Below are 23924 nucleotides of genomic sequence, written 5' to 3' on the forward strand. Positions count from 1 at the left end.
ACGGTTCCGAGGAAAACCATATCGGGGCTCGACCGATATGGTTTTCCACAGAACCGTATATCCCGTATCGGGTCAGTAACTTACCCTGTAACTATTAATATTCAACAACAACAAAATGCGGTTATGTTAATATTCAAAATAATAATCAATGATGATGCAATGGACACATACAGCACTCATTTAATCACATTTGCGTCTTAACAAAAACAACAACAACAACAACTCACATTATCATTTAGAATTGTGTAACCGTAACATTTAACAAAAACAGCAACAACAAGACAGCATAAAGCATGTTAGGCGTCACATACACATTTATTTACACCACCGCGTAAACACCACTTTTGCATATTTTACATAATGCTTGAATTTGTGTTTGTACAACAGCATCGCTTTCAAGCCACGCGCTAAATACGCGGAATATCGCATAAACCGCTGTCGGAAGTTATATAACTTGAAAATTGATTGATATAGCACATATGGGCCGTGAAAAGGGGGTTTAATGCATGTGCTCAAAGTGTCGTCCCTGATTAGCCTGTGCAGTCCGCACAGGCTAGTCAGGAACGACATTTTTCGCATGTATTGGATTTTTCGTTTTAAGGAAGACCATTCTTGACCAACAACCAGATTAGGCGGAAAGTGTCGTCCCTGATTATCAATAAAAAACATTGAATGACAAACGTCAATACATGCCAAAATCTTTGTAAAGGTCCCTTTAAAGAGGCCTTTTCACAGATTTTGGCATGTATTGAAGTTTGTAATTAAATGCTTTATATTGACAAATGTAAACATTGGATCTAAAAAGCTCAAGTAAAAAATCAAGAATAAAATTTAAAGAAAGAAAAAAGTAACCCTCAACAGGGCTCGCACCACTTACCCATGGAGTCCCGGAGTAAATATCTACCACTTAGACAACAAGGACATCCGTGCTCATACAATGAATGATGTATTTTATACTTTATATAAGCAAGCCTCGTAGTTTCACAGAATATAACAACAATAACAGAACTCTCCATATTAATCAATCGTTTTGCGTTGCAACGCTTTATAATTTTTTTTTCAATCGTCATAAGATGCATATAATGGCTGTTTTAGAGCATGTTAAATGTTCAGTATTACTGTTTCCTTGCAAATATCATAACTAAAACGAAAAATTGCGTATTTGAAACAACTTTTTTTTTTAATTTTGTAAATTCACCAAAACGTGAAAAGACCCCTTTAAAAAACACCTTTGGGAATTACGGACTACAGACCCTGCTTGTCGAACAATGACTACGAGTGCATTCTCCAGGCACTTTATGAATTCACACACTCCACTCCATCAGTGTGCACCTGCATTAGCCCATACAGGTATGCTCTCTATTAAAATCATAGAGCTTATTCATTGGCAAATATGTTTTATTTCGATAATTTATACCTGGCAATTCAAGACACTAAAAAGGATCTGAAACAACTTGTCGATAATTTTCAATGTTCTCTGTATTGACTGTATTATCTTAGTATGTGCATGTACATATGTATAGTTAGTTCATTGTACCGGCACCAATATCGTCATTATTTGGACGTCATTTGCTTTGCATAACGTCATACAATTCATATTATTCATTATCATAATCCATAAAACCACTTTAAATTTTAACCACAGTACGTACGATTAAAATATTTGAATGTAAGTAAACTGTGCCGGTTTCGGTAAAGAATTGGTAATTGGTCAATTGCGCAAAAGAATTATAACAAGAATTATTGTAACGGCATGGTAAAGATGTTTGAAAAATTCCTGCTTTCTTGAAGAATTTGTTGTAAAGGCATTCGATCTTTTTACGTATATAACTTCCGGGTTGTAACAATTCATTTGATCAATTGCCTAACAATATGCATTTGTTAATTGGCTTCACCGGAATTGTGCAAAATATAACTTATATCTCAAATGGTTTGATTATTGCAAGGACAAATGGTTGCCTGCGTTGTTTTTTTCAAGTGTTATGCTTGCTAGTGTGCCGTTATAAAAATGTGCTATCTTTCCCCTTGAAACTGATAAGGTCAGTCATCAAGAACTTTTTTTTTCAGAAACTCAAACGCATTACATTTAAACGCCTATTTCCGCTTATTTATGGTTTCAAAGTAAGGCACGGACATGTTTACAACTTGGCCAACAGTTCGAACTATTATGAGAAAGGTCATGGCCGTACTATAAAATTGAATTACCTTTACCAGAAAGTATTGTTTTTGTAGCAATTATATAATATAATATTATGACAAGCTGGAAAAGAATTAAGTGTATTAGGATAGTGTCATTATGTACTCATATCCTTTAGGCACCTGGTCGATTTTTGCAGCGAAACGCTGTAGCGTATTGAAACGTATACAATTTTTCTCTTCTCAGAACCGGGGCTTTTTTTTAAAGGTAACACCTACAACGTTGTCAAACGTGCACGTTTTTCACAAATTTAAATACTGTAACGGATTTTCGCGGTTTTTTAAAATACATTTTACGGTTCACAGCGAAAATCGGGCCATAAATACGCTTTTACCCGTCACAGTTGTTTATCGTCTAACAATAATCTTCTTAAATACGTTATAATTTGTTTTAGAAAGGGATGCCCCATAGCGGTTTCTACCGTATTTTTACGCTTTTATACAACTGAAAAATGAAGTGCATGATAATACTAAGAAGAACTGTAACGTATTTTTTACGTACTTTGTCAATAGCAAATAACCCTCTGTAACGTATAAAACGTATTTTTGAAAAAATCAATACAGATCAATAAACAATATTACACATGATCCGTTGTATGAGTTGATCTTTTTTGCCAAAACGTTGTCATATAAACATTCGAAATGCAGAACTTTCTTAAGTTTTTAACCACAAACATGACAGAAAATCATTGTTCTCAAAATACCACTCATGTGCTTTTGTAAGATGAATTTTGAGCATTTAAATATTTATTGATTTTAACTCTCAATTATTAACCATAATTGGTCGAAACTATATTTGACAAGTCTATAGTCAACAGACTAAATATTGAACATTCGAACGTCGCAGTCTTGTTTTATTTTTTTGTCTTTGATTAAGTTTCAGTTCATTCACAAACATTGATAATTGTATTTTTTAAGAAAAAAAGTGTCAGGGTTCCTACGCTTAAAAGGGGTCAGGTTTTGAAACAACGAAATGTGTATGCGTTCTATAACATTGTAGTCGTTCACTGTAAAAATCGCCCCGGTTTTGAGGAGAGAAAAAACGTGTACGTTCTATACAGGTGTGCAAAGGATATAGAAGATAGATATTGGAATTTTAATTCAATAATTATCATTAATCTAAACACTAGCAGGATATTTAATTTCGCACATGATCGAACTTGATATATAGAGAATAACAGGTCACTGTCCCATCGTTTTGTAATATATCAGGCGTGGCTTAGAATAATATAACGGCGAGGCTTGCTGAGCCGTTATTTTATTTGTGCCGAGCCTGATATATTACAAAACGATGGGACAGTAACCTGTTTTTCTGTTTATCATACCACATTTTCCAAAAAATCTGCAAAACAATCATTTTTTTATATTTAAAATGTACGGTTCCCCTCTGATTGTGCTGATCCAGCTTTTACACGTTGACACACATGTAGCAACGGCGTTCGAAAAGACGACACGAATAATCGCTTATTTTTAACATCATAGCTCTATAGAGAAAAAAAGTTGTTTGCACTACGAATGGGAAGAGTACACCCGCTTTAATTATAAACGTCTTGAATTGGAGATCAGGAATGGACTGCAGCAACAAATTTAATCGAAGAACACACTGCACCCACAGGCAGCAGTATCATAAATTTGCCCCCCCCCCGGACCCTCGCCCCCCCCCCCCCGAGCTTACCCCAGGCGTTCCAGATTGTTAAGTGTACACCTATTGTGTATGGTTTGACTTTTCAACAACGAATATTGACTAAAATACACAGTTTGAAAAAATAACCCTCGTATAGGTATTATATATACACAAGGTATGAAACGCACTATATGCCTATTGCTGAAAGATTTTGAACACTGGACGTGACCTTTTTCATCGAAAACACTCATGTTCCCATGCAGTTGCCGACAAAATACAACTGGAATCGTTAAAAGACAGAAAAAGCAACGAGATTACACTACTAGCCGATCTCCTGCTCGGCTAATAACTTTAATATTCAATTAAATTTGACTTTCTCGCTATATGTCACTCGGTGTTTCATCTACACATGTACACCATTTTAAGTTTATAACACGTTATCTGGTTGGTTGTTTTCATTGTGTTGGCCGATGATATGGCGTTTTAGGACCGAGCATTCGATCGACAAAATATGACAGCAAAACACAGACATGTAGCGAGAAAGTCGAATTTAATTGAATATTAAAGTTATTAGCCGAGCAGGAGATCGGTTAGTAGTGTAATCTCGTTGCTTTACTGTCTTTTAACGATTCCAGTTGCAATTTGTCGGCAACTGCATGGGAACATGTGTGTTTTCGATGAAAAAGATCACGTCCAGTATTCCACAATCTTTCAGCAATAGGCATATAGTGCGTTTCATACCTTGTGTATATATAATACCTATACGAGAGTTATTTTTTCAAACTATGTATTTTTGTCAATATTCGTTGTTGAAAAGTCAAACCATACACAATAGGTGTACATTTAACAATCTGGAACCCCTGGGGTAAACTCGGGGGGGGGGGGGGGTTAGGGTCCCGGGTGGGTGGGGGGGGGGCAAATTTATGATACTGCTGCCTGTGACTTCACCGAATAGTTTGGAGACGCCATTTTGGAGATGTGTATTGAAATTGACATTTTGATGATGGTGCCAATATTGACATAAGCGTGTTAAATCGTTTGTTTAAATAGTTGAGGATTAAAATACAGTTATAATTTGTCTTGACTTTCTGTGCAACACTTGCGAGTGCAATGACTATATCGATATTTAAGATGTATTGCCCATTGATGACGTCATTTAACTGTAGTGCGGACTGTGGTTATTTTCTAAAAATAAACGTTTTTGTGATTTATGACTTTAAACTAGAATAAAATATGTAAGTTCTTGGTATCAAATTGTTTGTTTTGTTGAACCTGATTCATGTTGATAGAAATTGTTGACTTTATTGCAAATCCAACGTAACTCCAAACATTGGCTGATATAAGAACTTCCTGTTGACCATGATATAATCAAATATATCAGGCAACGTTATATCAGGCAGATATCAATGCGGTGGTATGATAAAATAGTCCTTAATCAAGGTGTCGGGGAAGGTTGTTTTTTACCATGACCATTGGCAGTTTTGTTTATCTTACATATCTGTAACATAATGACACGTACAAGTAAAGAATCGATATACCTTCTCTTTTTGCCTTTAAAAAATACTTTTATTTACAGCATATTGTTTTTAGACAAATTCCTTTATTTAAATAGAAATACTTCCATGCATAACGCTTTATACTGAATGTTTACATGCATAATAATACACGTGTCCACATATGACTCGCAAAACTAGCCTAAACTTCTAAAGCATATATTGTTTGTGACATACTGTTTGATTTGAATATAGAGTTGCAATATTCCAAAGCTAAACAAATCACATTTACAATACTTTTTTTACATAATGCCTAGTTTTTTTATCAGGCATTTGTATACATTACATATAATATTAAACTATATAATTGTTAAACTCATACAAAATTGTGTTACACAAAATTGCATAATACAGTGTAATACATGTATGTGAATATTGATGTAAGTATATGTCATTAAATTCGCACAATAACATCAGTTGTTTTAAGTGGATTAAAACAGCTCGTACGAGTGGAGATTAGAGATATCGCCAAACAGGATGAACGTTGCAAACTGCTTTCCATGATGACAAATAATATACAAAAGCAAACACTCGATGTAAACAATGACTAATAATGCTCATTTCCTATGACGTACTTTTTAAGTGTGTTTATTTATGTTTCTGTAGGTCATCTTTCAAAAAGCGTTTGTATGACATGACGTTTTATGACGATTGTGAAATACATGTATTTAAAAACAAAATTGAACTGAGATACCATTTGAATCAAAACATATACAAATATTATAACAAACTGTAATCCACAAAATTATGCTTTGATTGAAACCATGTTGCTATGGTCATTGCATGAACACTCTTACAGACAACAGTTTTAATTTAGACATTGATCTTTGACTGAATAGCAAAAGGAACTTGATCTGTGGCAGTGAATAAGCGCTCTGACTTTTTAGAAGCACAGGTCAGACTCGAAGATTCATCCATTCATTAAGATGCTTATCAAGTTAAATTGAGTACATCAAGATTTTGTCAATCAAACTCACATACAAACACAGCACAGAACAGAACAGTTTTTTTAGTAAATAAAGGACTCCGGCCCATAAAACATAACACAATAATATAATATATTATAATTTCAAAGTTGTGTCGTATGTTTCTATAAATATAATATCATACATAAGTGTCTATCGCCTGTAAAAGATTAATTTCCTAATGGTGTTATCATATTCGAAGACAGGGTAAACATCAGTCCCATGTACTTGTAATTAGATGTTGTTTAACCTGTTGTCCACTTAAATACCAACGTTCGCAATATTTTAAGACACAATCTGTACGAAACACGATGATTGCGATTTTATTTAAACTAACTTCCATTTCAGTATTTTCGCAATATATATCTATTACATTTACTTGTTGTTGTAACTTTTGAACAGTTTCTGCACAGTTTGCTGTGTCATCTGCTAACATTAAACATAATATATCAGGTATTTGGTTATTTATATATTTATATATTGGTTATTATAATCAATAAATAAATCGAAGATAGTTGAACTTGTTATGTCTTCCTGACTGGTACCAATGTTGCAGGGAAAGGAGATTCCCCCCCCCTCCCCTTCCTACGAAATTAAACTTTACACATGAATGTAAGTTATTGTATTTTTAATTGAGATACCTGGGTAATTTCCGGGAACGGTAATCGAGCCAGGTTTATGGATTGGGCATGAAACACCAGTTGCCTATGTTTGTGGGAATACACAAGCTTCAAATATAGTGTTAAATACACAATAAGACCTATACAGGTTTCTTGAACCATTTCGTTTTCGGTTTCATGTAACCGATACTGTCCAGCGACACGTGTCGACTTTCAAACCTTGTCGTCGTCTTAGGTGCTTCTGTAGAAGTCGTAAGATTGGATCCAATTTCCGAAACATGTGCGACTTCGTTGTTTTCTGGCACCTGGCCGAGAATTATCGACTGCGTCCCGCTGTTGTACGTTATGTTTTTGTACTGAGTCGGATAAGACCCGGATGGCGATTGTGGCAGTGGCACGTATATTGACTCAGCACGTGAATGACTAGACGTTTCCGATTTTAAATCAATAACGTCATCTTCGTCAATTTCCGCGTATGTGTGAACACCACTGATTGACGATTCCTTTCGTTGGTCTGGATTATTCTTCTTTCTAAAATTTCAAAGCAAGCGGTGATTGTTTAATGGCATATCGGTATCACAAGATTGAATTTTTATAAAAGTGTTACATTACAATTTAATATACTGTCGCATGCAACGTATTTTATGTCGTGTGTGTTCTATTCAAAGGTGACAAATTGATTTAAAATGACGCTTTAATCCTTGACTATGGGCTAGCATTAGAACCTGCTGCAAAAGCCGCAAGAAAGTACCGAACCGAAGCCGCGTGTTTGTTGGCCGTGCAATGGTGGCAATTTAATGATCTTAGTAACAAACTCAGCGGCTGGATTTATTTGTTAACTGACAACTTTAGCCACTGTTACTCACACACATACTTAAATCCTATATTAACGCTCGTGTATATCATTTTAAAAGACTTGCCCATAAAACGTAGCTCACATTTTACATTTTAATTCAGATGTGTCGCTATTATTTTTTAGACCGTTGAAGAACCTTATATTTAGAGATAAACTTATTGCTTAGAAAACACAGAAGTTTAATAATTTTTCTAATGACACGATACCATTCATTGATGTTTAGAGAGAACAAAACACACACACTTACTTGTTCTTTACGTTTTTGTGCTTTGTTCCCGTTTCTGTAAAAATAAAATTAACCGATATAAAGCACTATGTTTATCCATATTGGAACTTTTAAATTGTGCTCTGCTTAAACGGATGCCATTGACTTTATAAGGAAAACATTTTAACATCAAACGAACTCGCATCTGAATTTCGAAATCATGTTTCTTGAATAAATTTATTTCAAATTATCTACGATCCTCACCCCGCCATCGGATTCATTTAAACGCCAGTTTTTCTTACCCCTTTTCTTTTTGCATTTTAATTGGACGAGCAGAATCACGACGACAATGACCAAGATAAGTATCACAATCCCGGCGACGAGGCCCACAATCATTGACAAAGGGATCGTCACTGTGATTGCTTTGTCCTGTTTCGCTTGGTCCTGCGGACCTTTAGTTAAATATACCGCTAGGCATGTTATTTGTATTGAATTGCAATCGTTATTTGATTTATAAAGGAAAAACAATTATCTGAATAAAAATAAATTGAGTCGTGTTCTGAGAAAACTGGGCATAATGCATGTGCGTAAAGTGTCGTCGCAGATTAGCCTGTGCAGGCCGCACAGACTAATCCGGGACGAAACTTTCAGGCTTAATTGGATTTTTGCTAAGAAGAGACTTCATTTAAACGAAAAATGTCATTAAAGCGGAAAGAGTCGTCCCTGATAAGCCTGTGCGGACTGCACAGGCTAATCTGGGACGACACTTTACGCACAAGCCTTATGCCCAGTTTTCTCAGAACGCGGCCCAATTATATTAACAATTTGAACAACGAAGCCACTCGATAGGAATTCCTTAAAATGTTCATCCTCATTAATTTGATGTATTAAATATGATTTCAAGAAAATGTATAAACTGACTGTAACATTAAAATTGAATTTGAATCAAACATACAAAAGATACACTTTTAAGATTTTTATCCGAAACTATTTATTAAATTTACCGCTGCATTCGGCTATTTGACAGGCCCGAGTTTCGACCGCATTGCCAATGCATTGGGTGTTGGGTAGTAACTGACTGCTTTCGCTCAGACAAGAGCGTGACCTTGACTGCTGCCCTTCTGCACATGTGCGACTGCACTGTGTCCATGGCGACCAATAGCCCCAATGTGTGTTTGGAGTCATAGAAACTGTGTCTGCAACACGAGAGAAATGAGATTGTATTGGACAATGTCAGAAAATTAGTACCACTTCAACAACAGAAAAAGAATGCTCGTCTACAACAGAAACGCAACCTTCAACAAAGCTAAAACCCAAACCACAATCATTACCATCGCCACCACCACCCAAACCTGCGTTGACGCCACGTCGACCACTACACATTTAACCAATACAATTAAACCTCCTTTCGAAATACACCTGCTTTGCACCAACACTACTCACCAGTTCTTGAATTTGGACAGTTTTCAGGTTGGCATTGTTCTTTCTCGTTTGAGCCTATCGTTCTTAGTGGACACTGGACTTGTTGACGATTATCGTCGAGGCAGTACCTGTGACGCATACGTTGACTGTGCTCGCACGAGCACTCGCCCCACGCGCTCCATGTAGACCACGTGATACTGTCTAAGTTACCAAGGAATACATTATTAATGTAAGGGACGTACAGGAGGTACATTCAGTTTTCAGTATTGGTCCATATAGTTTGCTAAGTAATGGATACTGGATACTGGGAATAATAAACTTTTCCAAATATGAAGCCAGTGGCGAATACCATTATAGGTATAGGGTTTTCTTACATAAGCGGATATCAAGCCAGGAGCGAAAAGACCTAGTTGGGTATTGAATATTCGAACTAGCCGGGACAGGGTTATATATCTAACATGGAATTGGGAATTCGAACTAATTGAATAAGAACTAGATCAAAACGATTGTAAGCACAATCTCTTTAACACATGTTTAGTTTGGCATATTGTTTTTTACTCATGGAAAACATTATTAACGTACTTAACGTGTACCATACCTGTTTGTGCCCCACATTTCCCGTGGTCTGTGCATGTCGCCATCTCCTGGCCGGTACCCCCGACACAGACGCCATTTCCGGAACACTGTCTCGTGCGGGTCCGAAAGCACGAAACATTGCACGTGGACCACGACTCCCACTCTAGCCAGACCCCGGGATTGAGCGACTCTAGAAACCAAAAATAGCGAATTTGTTTCCTGCTTTGGTTGGTATTCTTACCATTACATGTCTGTATAATGAAAAGGCAATTTTATTACGATAATGACCACGGTGCCTATACCACGTGACTTTTTAAGATCTGTGTTGGGAGAATAAAGCGCGACCCAGTTAACATTTTAAATAATGTCTTTTTTTTAATATTTCACCATTTCTAATGGGATAAAGTGGAGAGCCCGCTCATTCGTGAGAGTTTTCTATAGGTATCATGATCTTTTTAAACAAATAAGTATTTTCTCAGCAAAGTGCAACCGCGCGTTTGTAATATGAAGTCCCCACACTGATCCGACATTTTTCTAATCGTTCAAACGCGCGGTTGCACTTTACTGAAAAAAATCTTTTTTGTTTAAAAAGATAATGATACCTATAAAAAATCTTACGAATGAGCGGGCTCTTTACTTCATCCCATTAAAAATTGTGAAATATTTAAAAAGAGATCCTTAAAAATGTTAACTGTGTCGCGTTTAATTCTCCCAACACAGATATTAAAAAGTCACGTGGTATAGGCACTGTGATGACGCTTACCTTCAAAAGAAGGTCTTTGCGCACCTGTCACTGTAACATGGAAACCACGCAAGCACTCTGGCGCCTGAGGTCCTCGGATCATATATATCCCAGCGTCTACCGTTTTATTTATTTTGTAGACACCAAGAACCACCGTTCCGTCTTCGTTGGCTTTGCATGTTGCTCGAATCCGATACGTTTCGCTTATCTTGCACTGGGACGTATTTTGAACTGATACTATCTCGAAGCTTTGAGGGTCAAGAAAATTGTATCGTCCACACGATCGAAATGACGGTAAATCGAATCTGACGGCTGACCCCTCTGTTGCATTGATGTTTGTGGAAGCCACTTTCCTGCCTGCAATAAAAATCCCGCCTCGTTATAACTGAATCCAGACGGTTTAAGTATTCAAAATGCATGTTTGATATGAATAATTCGTTTTAATGAATTTCTGTTCGAACAGTGTCCAGAAAAATTAAAACAAAATGTACCTAGTCAGTCTGGTAAACAAATCTTATAAGGAATATATCTTCGATAAATTTAAGTATTTCATCACTTAGCTATAAATAAATATGTTAAAGCTTTGAATGACCAATTAATATATAATGGAATAAGCTGATAACCGAAATGCTTGTAAACAACCCACTTGAATGTTTTTATGGTATATAGGGCGGATTGACGTTTATTAAATATATAATAATATCAACGTGACTTACCGTTTATTAGACACGTTATGAACACAATCCGGATACAAGTATTGGCATACATTATCTTCTAGCTGTTCTTGATCGAAAACAAACGTTCTTTAGTAGCAAGAAAGAAAACAATTTTGCATTGTCCGAGTTACTAGTAGATCATAATTCTTGTTATTTTAGTTATATTGTGTTACAGAAAATTTCCAATGTACGCGAGTTAACGTAACATTAAACTGTTCTAGATTAAATCATCCTCAATTAAGAAATTCCAATGTACGCGAGTTGAAGAAACATTAAACTGTTCTAGATTCAATCATCCTCAATCGAAAAATTCCAATGTACGCGAGTTAACGTTGCATTAAACTGTTCTAGATTCAATCATTCAAAATTGTTTAATTCCAATGTACGCGAGTTAACGTAACATAAAACTGGTCTAGACACAATCATCCTCGATAGAAAAAAACATCTCGACGATAAATTATGAACGTATTCCGTATTCTTACATTGATTTAGACATGAATTATTTGTTTAAATAAACGCGAGCAATATATATTTGAATTATGTTCTATTTCAAATGGTCAATTTAGCCTTAGCTGTTTCACATATAAATGTTCAACAGTTATTAGTTTCGCGCAAATGTATTTAACAACGTATGTTTCGCATACATATGTTCAACACTTATGAATTGTTCTTACTTATGTTTTACAGTTTTTTTTATTCACGTACAAATGCTGAACAGTTATTAGGTTCACACAAACATGTTTTATAGTTATAAGCTTAACAAACACAAATTGAACAGTTAAGAATACAATTATCTTTTCATAAACTTGAAAAGGTCTTGTACTTTTCATTTTATGATTACATTAATCATATTTTAAACACAAAAGTATCTTTCTCCAACGTTTTTGAACACATACAATCACTCGTGAAATTCTCTGCTCGAACACACAAACTTATGATGATTTAAAAAACAACTCGCTCACACACATTAACAAGTTGTTAAAACATCTTGACCGATAGTAATGGCAGTTGACATAATGACTAAGATCCGGCCTTACTAGTATTGTTGTATTCTGATAAAGATCACACGCCAATTACAAGGATACAGTCATAATGTATTGTGCATTTTTATATATGGGTTTCTTTTCAACATTTAACATATATCATTGACAAATGTCGGTTTTCGCACATGACCGAGGTTGATTTAATACTCCATAATCAACAGTGTGTATGTGATTAATGGAGTTTTATGTATAGACATGAATACTCTTCTTGTCGCTATTTACACTTTCATTATATAGATATTTATATCCGGTGACAACGTGAGTGTTTTTTTTACACGAAACATATTTCTTAGAACACAAATACGCCAAATAAGTCGGCCTTAACGTCTCAAAAATAAAACTCTTAATTTAAATCACACACTGAAAAAAAAAATAACAACTTTTCCTTATTGAAGTTTGTTTTAATTATTTTATTATTTGTATACATAATTATTTCAACTTCCAAAAAACATCAGTGCTTAACACATTTGCAAGAATATCGTTACACAAACATTACAAAATAGCGTAATAATATGTAAGCATTGTTGCAATACTATGTTATTGAATGAAGACAAAATAATTATTAGTTTATGTGGCTTTAAAACAGTTGGTCCTAATGCAGATTTGACAGGCTGTCCTTTAGACAAAAAGGATGTCATCTACAAATGACTTCCGATGTAAATACATAGTAATCAATAGCCTTTGCACGATGTAAACAATCAGTAGTTTGCGAAAGAATTTTAAATTTCCGATTAATTCACTGATATAGTACGTAGTGTATACACAATGTTGTTACATTACAAACAACTGACTTACAAAAATGATCCGCTGTATCAAAATTGGGTTGAATGCAAATGTGTGAGTACTCTCTAACACTTAAGAAGTGAGGGACCAGACAAAATTAAATTGACGTACACGATCATGTGCTCTTATTGACACTTGACCCCAAATGTTTTTTTACCATATGTTTATTCTTTCGCGCAACTTACCTAAAACACAGTGTATCTAATAATCTCAAACTAACAGCCTATTTAGAAGCTAGGTTCAGCCCTTACTTGACGATTTTTTTCTGTGTTTGTCCCAAAAAATGCATTTGCATAAAGACGTCAGCTGCACCAATGGTTCACACCGTTTTGAACATAACAACATCATTAATTTGTTTTAAAACCTTTTAAACCTGATGACGTGCCGATCAACACATACACAAACGTTGAACAATAATTTACAAATTCTAAACGCTAGAGCTTATATTTATAACAAAGAACAAACCTAAAAGAAGCCTCATACCTTCCCTTACATGAACGCCATAATGTATGTATGCATGCAGGCATACGTTTGTGCCTAGATATGAACGGAATGTTCACAAGTCCATGCAAATTGCTAATTGAAATGATATATTGGTATATGAACAGAACAGTACATAATATTACAAAATAAAACCTCATGTTTATTGAGACTCAACACAACTCGTTTTTATAATAAAAAATACAATATAGTTCATTACATGTTACTGAGACAAAGTGGTATTTACAATAAAGTAACACGTTTACAAAGAATAATACATGATATCAGTGTATATTCCAGGTACAAACCATGTCGAGAAATCATATTGACGATATATAAAGATTTTATTCATGAGAAAACTTTCAACATTTACTTGACTAAAAAGGTTCTCTAATCAAGAATGACATATAAACAATATAACAATACAAGTACTGATAGTATCATGCTATATACTTTTATGAAGTATTATCTACTTCCTGTTGAAAACAGGTAAAAAGCATTACAAAAAATCATTCATCGCCTGTACGCTTGTTATGCAGACAAAACAAGAACTTTCTTTCTTTTTTATGGTGGGGGAGGGTGGTTGTCAGGGTTCGTCATAAGCTAAAGAATTGCACTGTTCTTAACGTCTTCCTCACTCGGCAAAGCTTCGAACACTGACAGTTTAAGGCTTGACCTGAAAATATGGTATGACAATTATGACCATCACGACTTGCAACAACCAAACTTTCGCATTTACCATAGCTGAGTACGGATCTGGGTCATCAACGCAGGAAGTGTTTCCACCGAATGTTGTTAGACCAACATTTGCTGACATGGCTTAAGAGATAATGTGATTATATGCCGCTGTGCATTTGCATACACATTTATGTTCAATTTCTTGGCTTTGGGTTTTTGTAATGGCTTCAAATGGGAGATTCGAATACCACTATAAGGAGTTGTTCTATAGTGCATAAAGATACCATGGAACGGGGTATTTTTTAACAAAGAAAAAACATTTTACAAATAACTATGTACAAAAAAAGTACATTTACTAATTGTTCCATCTACAAAAGGTTAATAAACCTACTTATAGCAGGAGGGGGGGGGGGCATGCGTAGCCTGGAGCTTACTGGCTAAAGTGAGGTAAGTATGAACTAACTTCCAAGAATGCGTTGTTATCGTGTTTACCGTGAAGGAGTAGAGGATATTTTCACCCGGAAAGCCACTTTGTATTTATATTTCTTTTACATGAATACGCCCTTTCGGCACTACGTTTTCGTTTCCTCGACTTTGGTTATTTGAATACAATATACGTCGGAATTAATAAGTTATGGAAGCAAAGCCGCCCTCAAATTTGTTGTTTAATTTATTGCCCTTCGAGATTTAGGATGGTCGAATATAATTTTCTCGTATGAAATAGTAGTCGTGCATGTTAACAGTAACATAAAGCATAAATCACGATTATTTTTTTTATCTAAATATCCCTTTTATGGAACTTACTTTCTTTTAAGCATATTTTGGGACCTGACTTTTAAACGAAAAGCGCAGCTCATACCTATGTTCGATTGTTTTACACTGGGTAACTGTTGTGAATGAATTCCGCGTTGATGCGAAAGTTTTGAAGAACCTGTTTTTCATTTGAGGTCAGGAGTTAACATTTTGTATTATTTTGAAGCTGACCGAGTATGCAATATATGAGGAATGGTTGAGTTTTAAGTCATTTGCTTAAAGGTGACATTTACGTTGATTTGAATGTTTTCTCGCATTTAAAGCTAACATCTGGTGTGCGTAATATAAGGCATTTGACGGTATAATGTACACCGTGTAACTTGAACATGTTCATTTTAACACATAAGAGCATACTTTTATTTGACTATTAATAAGTAACAATGTTAAACAACAGAATACTACGCGTACTATTTTCAGGTAACAAGTCGCCAGTTATTGTCATTTAGGATGCCAAGATTAAAATATAGAAAGCGTGACTAAGTGTGTTTCGCTCTAGAAAGCGAACGGTACCAACCCATCAAAAAAAAAATGTTACGTGCAAGTACCACGCCAGTTAAATACACAAGACACTGACTTATACGTGCATTGTTAGTGTAATATAATACAAAAAGGGTAAAGCCGGTTCGATACTATAACAAGGTTGATGAGACAAAAATACTGCAATTATTGCGATTTGAAATACATGAAGCGATTTGGAATACCTTACACGAGCTTAGAAGATGCATATGAGTTGATAGTTTTTAAATTGCAAACTTAAATATTAACTGTTTATTGAATACAGTGACATTTTACGCGTTTTGCCTCAACGGTACTGATATATTTATGAAACTTTGATGTGAAACATTTTGGACGACCTACTTTTAAACAAGTTTCGTAGTTTGTTAATATATCATTATCGCAAAACAATGTATTTTATAGACTGTTGTATTAAGGAAATAAAGTATTGGTTCACCTAGAAAGGTTATTTCGTTTGTTCATCTTAAGTAATGATAATGTGTCCAATTCAAAAATAGTTAATCAAGACCCAAATGATTTTTTATCATGTATGTAAGTACTGACTACACTTGAAAATGTATGCAGAGGCATCTTTGAAAAGAAATGACGTTACATATATACTGGTTTATATACAGGTTTATTTTAATTATTAAAACACACGTAAGAATAAGCATCATGACATACGACACGAAAAGTTAAATTTATTAGAACTAATAGCAAATTATATGTCAGACTTGTCAATGTAGACTTTGTAAAAAATGGTGAACTTAATACAGGATTGTTGTAACATACGTTGAACAGTGCGTGCATATTTTTGAAGTGTTTAGAACGTATTTGGAAAGCGAGGAACTATTATAATATATGTGTGTTCATGAATATAAGTTAAAAGTTTAATAAATTAAGTGCATTTGAAAACTCGCAATTTCAATATATTGTATTAGGTTTATAATGCAAATCGATTGTAATGCATCTGTTTAGAATCTGAAATAGTCATACTTAACCGAAATCGCCATGTATTGCTCATAGAAGTGTTTCCGCATATTGATTGCTGTTTTTATGGTGCTACGGTATTTGTATGGCGCTATATTGTGTCTACATCACTAGCCTGCAGGTACAGATATTGTTGTGCGCTCTCTGAAAATAGACGAACAAAACACATGTATTTGAACTGCATTTAATACGATCTTATAATTATTTATAACTTATACACACACGTTTCCATGTAAAACATAAATTAAATATATATGTGTTATGTTCTGATAGTCTGTATTTTAACACCTTTAAATTGCAATACCATCTTACTTTGGTGTGTATATGTCATCATGGTTTCCAGAAGATATCAACCGATCTGGAACAAAAAACATAAATAACTGTTTCTTTAAATTCAAATAACTAAATAACAATTGTATAACAGGCGTGTTCATTTCAGCAAATCCTGAAATACACTTTGGTATGGAACGCACACTGTACACCAACTTCAAGTTGCATAAACTACCATTCTAAGGTATACTGAACATTTAAGAAGCCTCATAGTTTCATTTAAAGTAATAAATTACACATATGTCCTTTATGTTTGGTATTTTCAGTGCTGATCTCATTGTTTTTGCTTCTGCTCTCTTATACAATCTGTTGGTAAGGTCTTTGAGTTCACTGCTGGTGCCACACACAATATTCAATGTCATCAGGACATCGTCTTCCAACGATAAAGATAGAAATAAGCTGGTATTTGGGTGACAATTTTAGGAGGACAGGAATGTGCACTGTGATGTCACCGTCTCTTCCGTCATCATTTTCTCGTCATTTTTTTTCAATCGTTTGAGGATGGTGGTCGGTATGCTTTTGCTTGGATGACTAATGATACTGATGGTAAGGCCTCCGCGTATCTTGAAAAAGTATTTGGTCCATCTTTTAAGGACTGGCCTTAGACTGGCATTGGGCTTACTGGTATTGGTGGAGGTCTTGATGGCATTGTACGCCTTTTTACTGCTTTCGGGGGGGGGGGGGTATTTCTTTGTCAGAAGCGATACTAAGACATTCAATAACTGGTATGTATCATATTATGGTAGTTGTCGTAAAAAGATTGTTTGAATGATGCTCCTGCGGTAAAATGGCTACGCACAAGTGGGCACTCGAATTAAAGACTTATTTAGACTTAAAAAACATAACTAAATACCTTATACAAACTTATTCAATTACTACTTATTGAAGTCCTGGTGTCATGTTTTCCCGCTTCAATTGAACTTAATTGTTTCTCTCATATGTAATACAATATGAAATCCTTTCTCAAACTATAAATCTGTATGAAAATCTGCATATTTGGTCTTTAGCATATTTTAGCGGCCCTTTCCCGGATTCCACCTAATATATATAAATCGTGACTATATTTCCTACCTTCACCTTTTGGCATTTTGGTTCTCTTAAGTAAGTGTTATAGTACCAAAGAGCTAGATGCAGTCTATACGTGTTTTTGGTTTTTTGCTTGCTTATAACTTAGTTTAATACCACCCTTTGCAAGCCACTTTGTTAGGTAGTTAAATCTTGATTACTGCCACATTGCCGCGACCGCAGTGCCAAGAAGGAGTTCACGGCGCGGAAGAGTCTACTTAACATAACATATATGAATCATGTAAATAGTCCACTGCCTGTAACGTTGAAATCGTGTAACACAGCTCGACTTGCAGGTCAAAGTGGCGTTTCAGCCAACCTAATTCTACGCGTAACCGCCATAACACGCACCATGGGTAATAGATAATCAACTGATATGAGATAGCATGACGGGTACAGGAATGCCCATGATGGCATGGTTAACTGGCGATTATTATTTTTGATTAACGTCGGTCACTAAAGTAAGCGTTAACCGCAGATAAATTAACAAGACTAGTAATAACAGTTTTACCATTTACGTAATATGAAATGGTAATCAATACAGTTATTAAAGACATTGTCGGGCATCATCATCACACTTTTTAAATGTAAACAATATTTACTCATGATAAGATAAAAGCTATTTGTGCGCAAGTGAATCGTTATGGCGAGTAAGTTGTGAAAACAATAACCTTTGAACACTTTACGTGGTAGCAATTTACTTCCAGTACATGTATAGTTCATCATCATGTATGCCATGTAAAACCCGCGTTGCTAGAGAATTAAATACAAAGCTCGTTTATACCAATACATTATTATTAAAATTATGTTGTGTTTCATTCTATGTAAGACTCATACCAAGCGACAGGAACACCCATGTAAAGAGCAAATTAGCGTATGATGTGGGTCGTCATCGTTTTGCAGAAACATCGAGCATTGAAGGCAAACTGTTGTATTAATTAAGTATTATTAAGCGTTAGATACGATAGTTAATATTACACTTTGCACTCAATCTGAATTCGCGCAGAGAAACGTGTCCACTAGGGGCTACGTTTACTTTATTGACTTCAGCTAGAGGTAAAATCTTTACATAATTCCATTTATATAGCCCTGGTTCTGGATATGTAAACTTTCATTAGTTGGTTATTTATAGAATTTTACATAGGCTTTAAACACAGGGAAAAGTTTCGATTTTTTGTCTATATACTATATATACTAACAAGGGATACAACTAGTTTTTTCAACTTTCCAATAAAAGGAATTAAAATAACAAAATCGATTTATTTTCTTTGTTAATGTTAGCTCAATCAACGAAAAAATACGAAATGTAGCGTAATATTTGATGTTTTTTCATACAAATTTTGCGAAACAGGCAAAAGCTATAAAAATCGGCACGGGTTTGCAACAAAAGGTAAACACGTAATACCCCTATAGAACATCGATAGGCGGCTATTTTGTATCATTTATACCATATGCACTTACAAAGAAGCAACCTTGTGAACTATCGTGCGCATGTTATTCATGACTTCTTGATTTAAACTATATATTTTTAATAATTTACCATCAACTTCATTAACCTTTTCAAAGGCTCGGCCATAGTTGTTGTGGTTGTTCGTCCAGATATCCAAATTGAAACGCGATATCTGGTTGGTTGAGTTTTCTTTTCCCCGTTTTATGCGCTTTTCTGTGAACGCATAGCGCAGCCGGGAGAAATCAAATTGTAAACAAAAAACACATGGACGTTAATAATTAGAGAATAAAAATGAACGAGGAGCAAGCCCTTGCTCTGGATTTAGCGGTTCATGGGCATAATTTATTACCTTTGGGCCCGGCAGGTACCGGAAAGCGGTTGGGTGCTCGGGCCGGGGCAGTATGCGGGCGCGAGGGGGGGCTCGGGCTCGCTCGGCGTGGATGCGCTTGTGCGGGGGCGGCGGGTTCTGCGATCTGGGAACTGCAACAATATACAACCCTTCACGACTGACCGACGACCTTAAATTACCGACAGACACCTCCTCTTCCGCTCCAGACAAATGCACAACAATCACATACCACACACTATACACAACCATACACAGATCACCACCAAGGAACCCGGAACGCACGGGCGTGGCGCTCTCATACGCGCCACCCGTAATGAGTGGGTGTGTGAGAGCGATACGTGTGTGTGTTCCGGGTCCTACGTACCGGGTGGTGTTGGGATGTGGATCGCGTTGAGTGTCTTGTACATTAGTAATGTGCGGGACACTCGGCGGGATCCGCTCCTCATCACCACCTCTAGGTAGCTAGCACATTAAGGTCTCATTGGCCAACGTGCAACGAACTCTTTTAAAAATTAAAGTATTTGGCGAATACCCGGGAAACCGGGGTAAATTTGACCTACTTTGACTCTAAAATTAATCTTTTTCCCCTGAGAGGTCACAGGGGCAGGTCGGGCTACCGTAACCTCGTGAAGAGGCCAGTAGGACCTGTAAATAAACTCTGAAACACACACACAGGTACCGGAAAGTCATATGTTGTAAGTGAAATATATATGGCACAACTAGAGAAAGGGACAAATTACTTGTGCAACAGGCATAGCCTGTAGTGTGTACCCAGGACTGAATGTGTGTACTATTCATAGATTTTTAGGTTTGGAAGACTGCCGCTATAGTCCGGATCGGATCAATTACGTGCATGCCCACAATGGCCATTATAATTACGTTACTGAAAATGTACAAAATGTGAAATGCCTCATAGTTGATGAGTGCAGTATGATAAGCAGACACTTGTTTGAATGTATAGTGGCTGTAGCTGTGAAACTGCTACTCATATTTGTTGGGGACTTCTTCCAGCTACCCCCAGTGGCAAATCTGGATTATCACGACAGTGGTGAGTTCTGCTTCCAAAGCCCTCAGTTTTCTGTATTCGAACACACAGTGGTCCTTAAGCAGTATCATCGGACAAATGACCAGCAATTGTTTAATGTGATCACATATGTGTTTGCAGGAAAATTGTCTGCTGATACAGAAGCTTTTGTCAATGACCTTAAGCGACCATTGCCACCCTCCAGGTAGGCAGTAAGTATTATACTTTTCTCAAGAAATGACCTTGTTGATTACTTTAACAGATCATCGTTACTGAAGTGGACAGGTGACCTCTATGAATTCAAAGCAAAGGACTCTGGTACAGTAGCAGAACTGAGAAAAATAACTGAACCTGAAGTTTTATGGGTGAAACTAGGATGTCCGGTAATATTGCTGAAAAACCTAGCCGGCAAGCTTGTTAATGGCTTGTTGGGGCATATTCAGCACATCACACAAACAGAATAGTTGTGGAATTTCCTAGTCTCCACATCGGCACTACCATTGAACGGACTGAGTTCACAGGTATGTTCATTGTCAAAAAGGATAATTAAGCATTTATGCATAAATACAAATATGTGTTATAAGGAATGTGTACTATTTATTTTGAATGATTTATTATTGTGATCATTCTTGATGCATTACAACTTAAATCTAATTTATATTTCAGAATTAAGTAGCCAAGTATGTGTTCACTCATATGGTTCTTTACCCCATTTTGATTCAAAGCATGTCTGTAGTGTATGCTTATTATACTTATGTATATGCGCTTCCAGGTTGTTAATTATTTATTTTATATCAGTTTTCAGTCCATCCATGAACTGCAATATTGAGGTGCGACAGCAGTTTCCACTGAAGCCAGCATTTGCGATGACAATCCACAAGGCTCAAGCCATGTCATTGAGCAAGTAAGCATTGACTGCTTGAGGAAGTTATAGACAAACATTGAAATTGAAATGTCCTTCAAAATTGATAAATACCGTTTACCCTTCATTTTTTTTGCTAAAATAATACATGAATGTATCATTTTCATGAACCTTCATTGCACTAGTAATTAAATAAGATAAAAAATAATACCATGCAGGTAAGGGTTTATTTAATTGATATAAGTTTAACATCATATGAAATTAATATTTAAAATGTAAATGTGAAACAAATATTGACATGAATGAAATATTTTATCAAATGAGTCTTGAGAACACTGGACATAATGCATGTGCGTAAAGTGTCGTCCCAAATTAGCCTGTGCAGTCTGCACAGGCTAATCAGGGGCGACACTTCCCGCCTTAATTGGATTTTTGCTAAGAAGATACTTCATTTTAACGAAAAATGTCATAAAAGCGGAAAGTATCGTCCCTGATTAGCCTGTGCGGACTGCACGCTAATCTGGGACGACACTTTACGCATATGCATTATGTCCAGTTTATAAATATAACTTTAGAGGTAATTTCGATTATCGTCATTGATTTGTACTGGTAAACGCCGTAACTGACCACTGTCTACGAACTTTTTTCCAACTTTGACTCAGGCATACAGATAGACATGTCTATCCTGGACTTCAGCCAGGCCTTCGATACTGTCCCTCATGAAAAGCTCCCACATAAACTGGAGCAGTATTGCATCATTGGTAACATCAACCACTGGCTCGAAGACTTGCTGGCAGACAAGAGTATGAAAATTGTTGTGAAAGCAGATAAAACAAATTCGGTAACAGTCGACTCCCGTGTTCCACAGGGCATTGTCCTTATCCCCCTGCTATTCCTCTGCCACATCAACGACCTACCAGATTCAGTAAAGTGATCGGTCCGTTTATTTGCAGATGATTACTATTCCGCACCATCAGAAGTCGCCAGGACCATGAAATACTACAGCACGCCCTGAATTAACTAGAAACCTAGAACAACACATGGGGAATGCGATGCAACGGCAAACATGCTTTAACCTAACCATAAACAAGAAAACCTCAAAATTGTACCAGCTCGAAAACCACATCTTTCAACAAGTCCCATAAAACCCATAACTCGGAATAACAATATATAAAGTCCTTAATTGGAACCAATAAATAAGATCACCAAAAAGTAAATTCCAAACTTGGCTTTCTTAGACGTAACCTGAAACACTGCCCTTAATCCTGCCACAAAACAGCCGACTTTGCCTTAATAAGGTTTACTCTAGTATATATAAGCTCTTTGATAGCTTTCATAGTATCTTTGCTTTCAAAGTATTTTTGCTGTAAGCACAATCATTGGGTACTTGATTGTTAAGCATTTTAATCAATATGTAAGCAATATATTTTGGGCATACATATTGTTCTTTTGTCAAAGTTCTGATTGTATAGCCTTAATAAATCACGTATCGTTTTTGCATGAAGATAAGAGCATCATGTCATAATGAATCTGAATTATCCATGCTCTGCTTTGTTTGCTTATGACTTGATTTCAAGAATATGTACATTTTAATGTTGCAAATGTAGTAAAAATCATTATGCAACATACATGTATAATAGTATGCAAGTTATACATGTCAATGATTATATGCTTACCATTGAACTGTTTCACCAACTTGTATTGGTATTTATTTTAACTGTCATTCCTTGTAAATGTGTAAAGGAAAATGGAAAAGTTGTATGAACAATGCAGAATTATAGTTGGTTTTTCTTTTTATTAACCCATTTATGCCTAGCGTCTAGAAAAAGGCCTTGGCAAACAGCGTAGACCCAGATGAGCCGCCGCATGATGCGGCGTCCCATCAGGGTCTGCGCTGTTTGCTTAAAGGAATTTCCGCAAGAGATATTCTAAATATAGAAATAAATAGACTAGACATCCCTTATTTTGGAAGGTAATTGATCCAATTTAAAAGGATGGAAGAGTCCACTAGGCATAAATGGGTTAATATGCATTAGAAGAAGCATGATTGCTTTCCTGTTTATTTGTTCAATCATGGGTTACTAACT

At 35.8% G+C, this 23924-nt stretch overlaps 1 protein-coding gene across 3 annotated transcripts; it reads right to left on the reverse strand.

Annotated features, from left to right (window-relative positions):
• Positions 1–6364: 6364 nt before the first annotated feature.
• LOC127854119 (semaphorin-5A-like) lies at positions 6365–12463 on the reverse strand. 3 transcript variants are annotated; one of them, XM_052389120.1, is made up of 8 exons: positions 11476–12463; positions 10781–11116; positions 10040–10207; positions 9463–9642; positions 9024–9215; positions 8322–8471; positions 8062–8095; positions 6365–7489 (listed from the first exon to the last, which is right to left on the reverse strand). In XM_052389120.1, the coding sequence occupies exons 1-8, from the start codon at positions 11525–11527 to the stop codon at positions 7099–7101; spliced, it is 1503 nt and encodes a 500-aa protein (XP_052245080.1). In that variant the 5' UTR covers positions 11528–12463; the 3' UTR covers positions 6365–7098. The 3 variants fall into 3 exon arrangements, with proteins under 3 accessions (XP_052245080.1, XP_052245082.1, XP_052245083.1); XM_052389122.1 differs by lacking the exon at positions 10040–10207; XM_052389123.1 differs by lacking the exon at positions 9463–9642.
• Positions 12464–23924: the final 11461 nt, after the last annotated feature.

This window comes from Dreissena polymorpha, chromosome 12 (genome assembly GCF_020536995.1).
Source record: "Dreissena polymorpha isolate Duluth1 chromosome 12, UMN_Dpol_1.0, whole genome shotgun sequence".
In the NCBI taxonomy this organism is placed as follows: Eukaryota; Metazoa; Mollusca; class Bivalvia; order Myida; family Dreissenidae; genus Dreissena; species Dreissena polymorpha.

What these genes read in the sequence shown, in the direction of transcription:
- LOC127854119 (XM_052389120.1), bottom strand. Translation starts at nt 11,527, where the DNA reads ATGTATGCCAATACTTGTATCCGGATTGTGTTCATAACGTGTCTAATA. An exon ending in GAAATGTGGGGCACAAACAG is followed by an intron (nt 9,643 to 10,039) that starts GTATGGTACACG and finishes TTGGTAACTTAG; the next exon opens with ACAGTATCACGTGGTCTACA. An exon ending in AAAATGCAAAAAGAAAAGGG is followed by an intron (nt 8,096 to 8,321) that starts GTAAGAAAAACT and finishes TTATTTTTACAG; the next exon opens with AAACGGGAACAAAGCACAAA.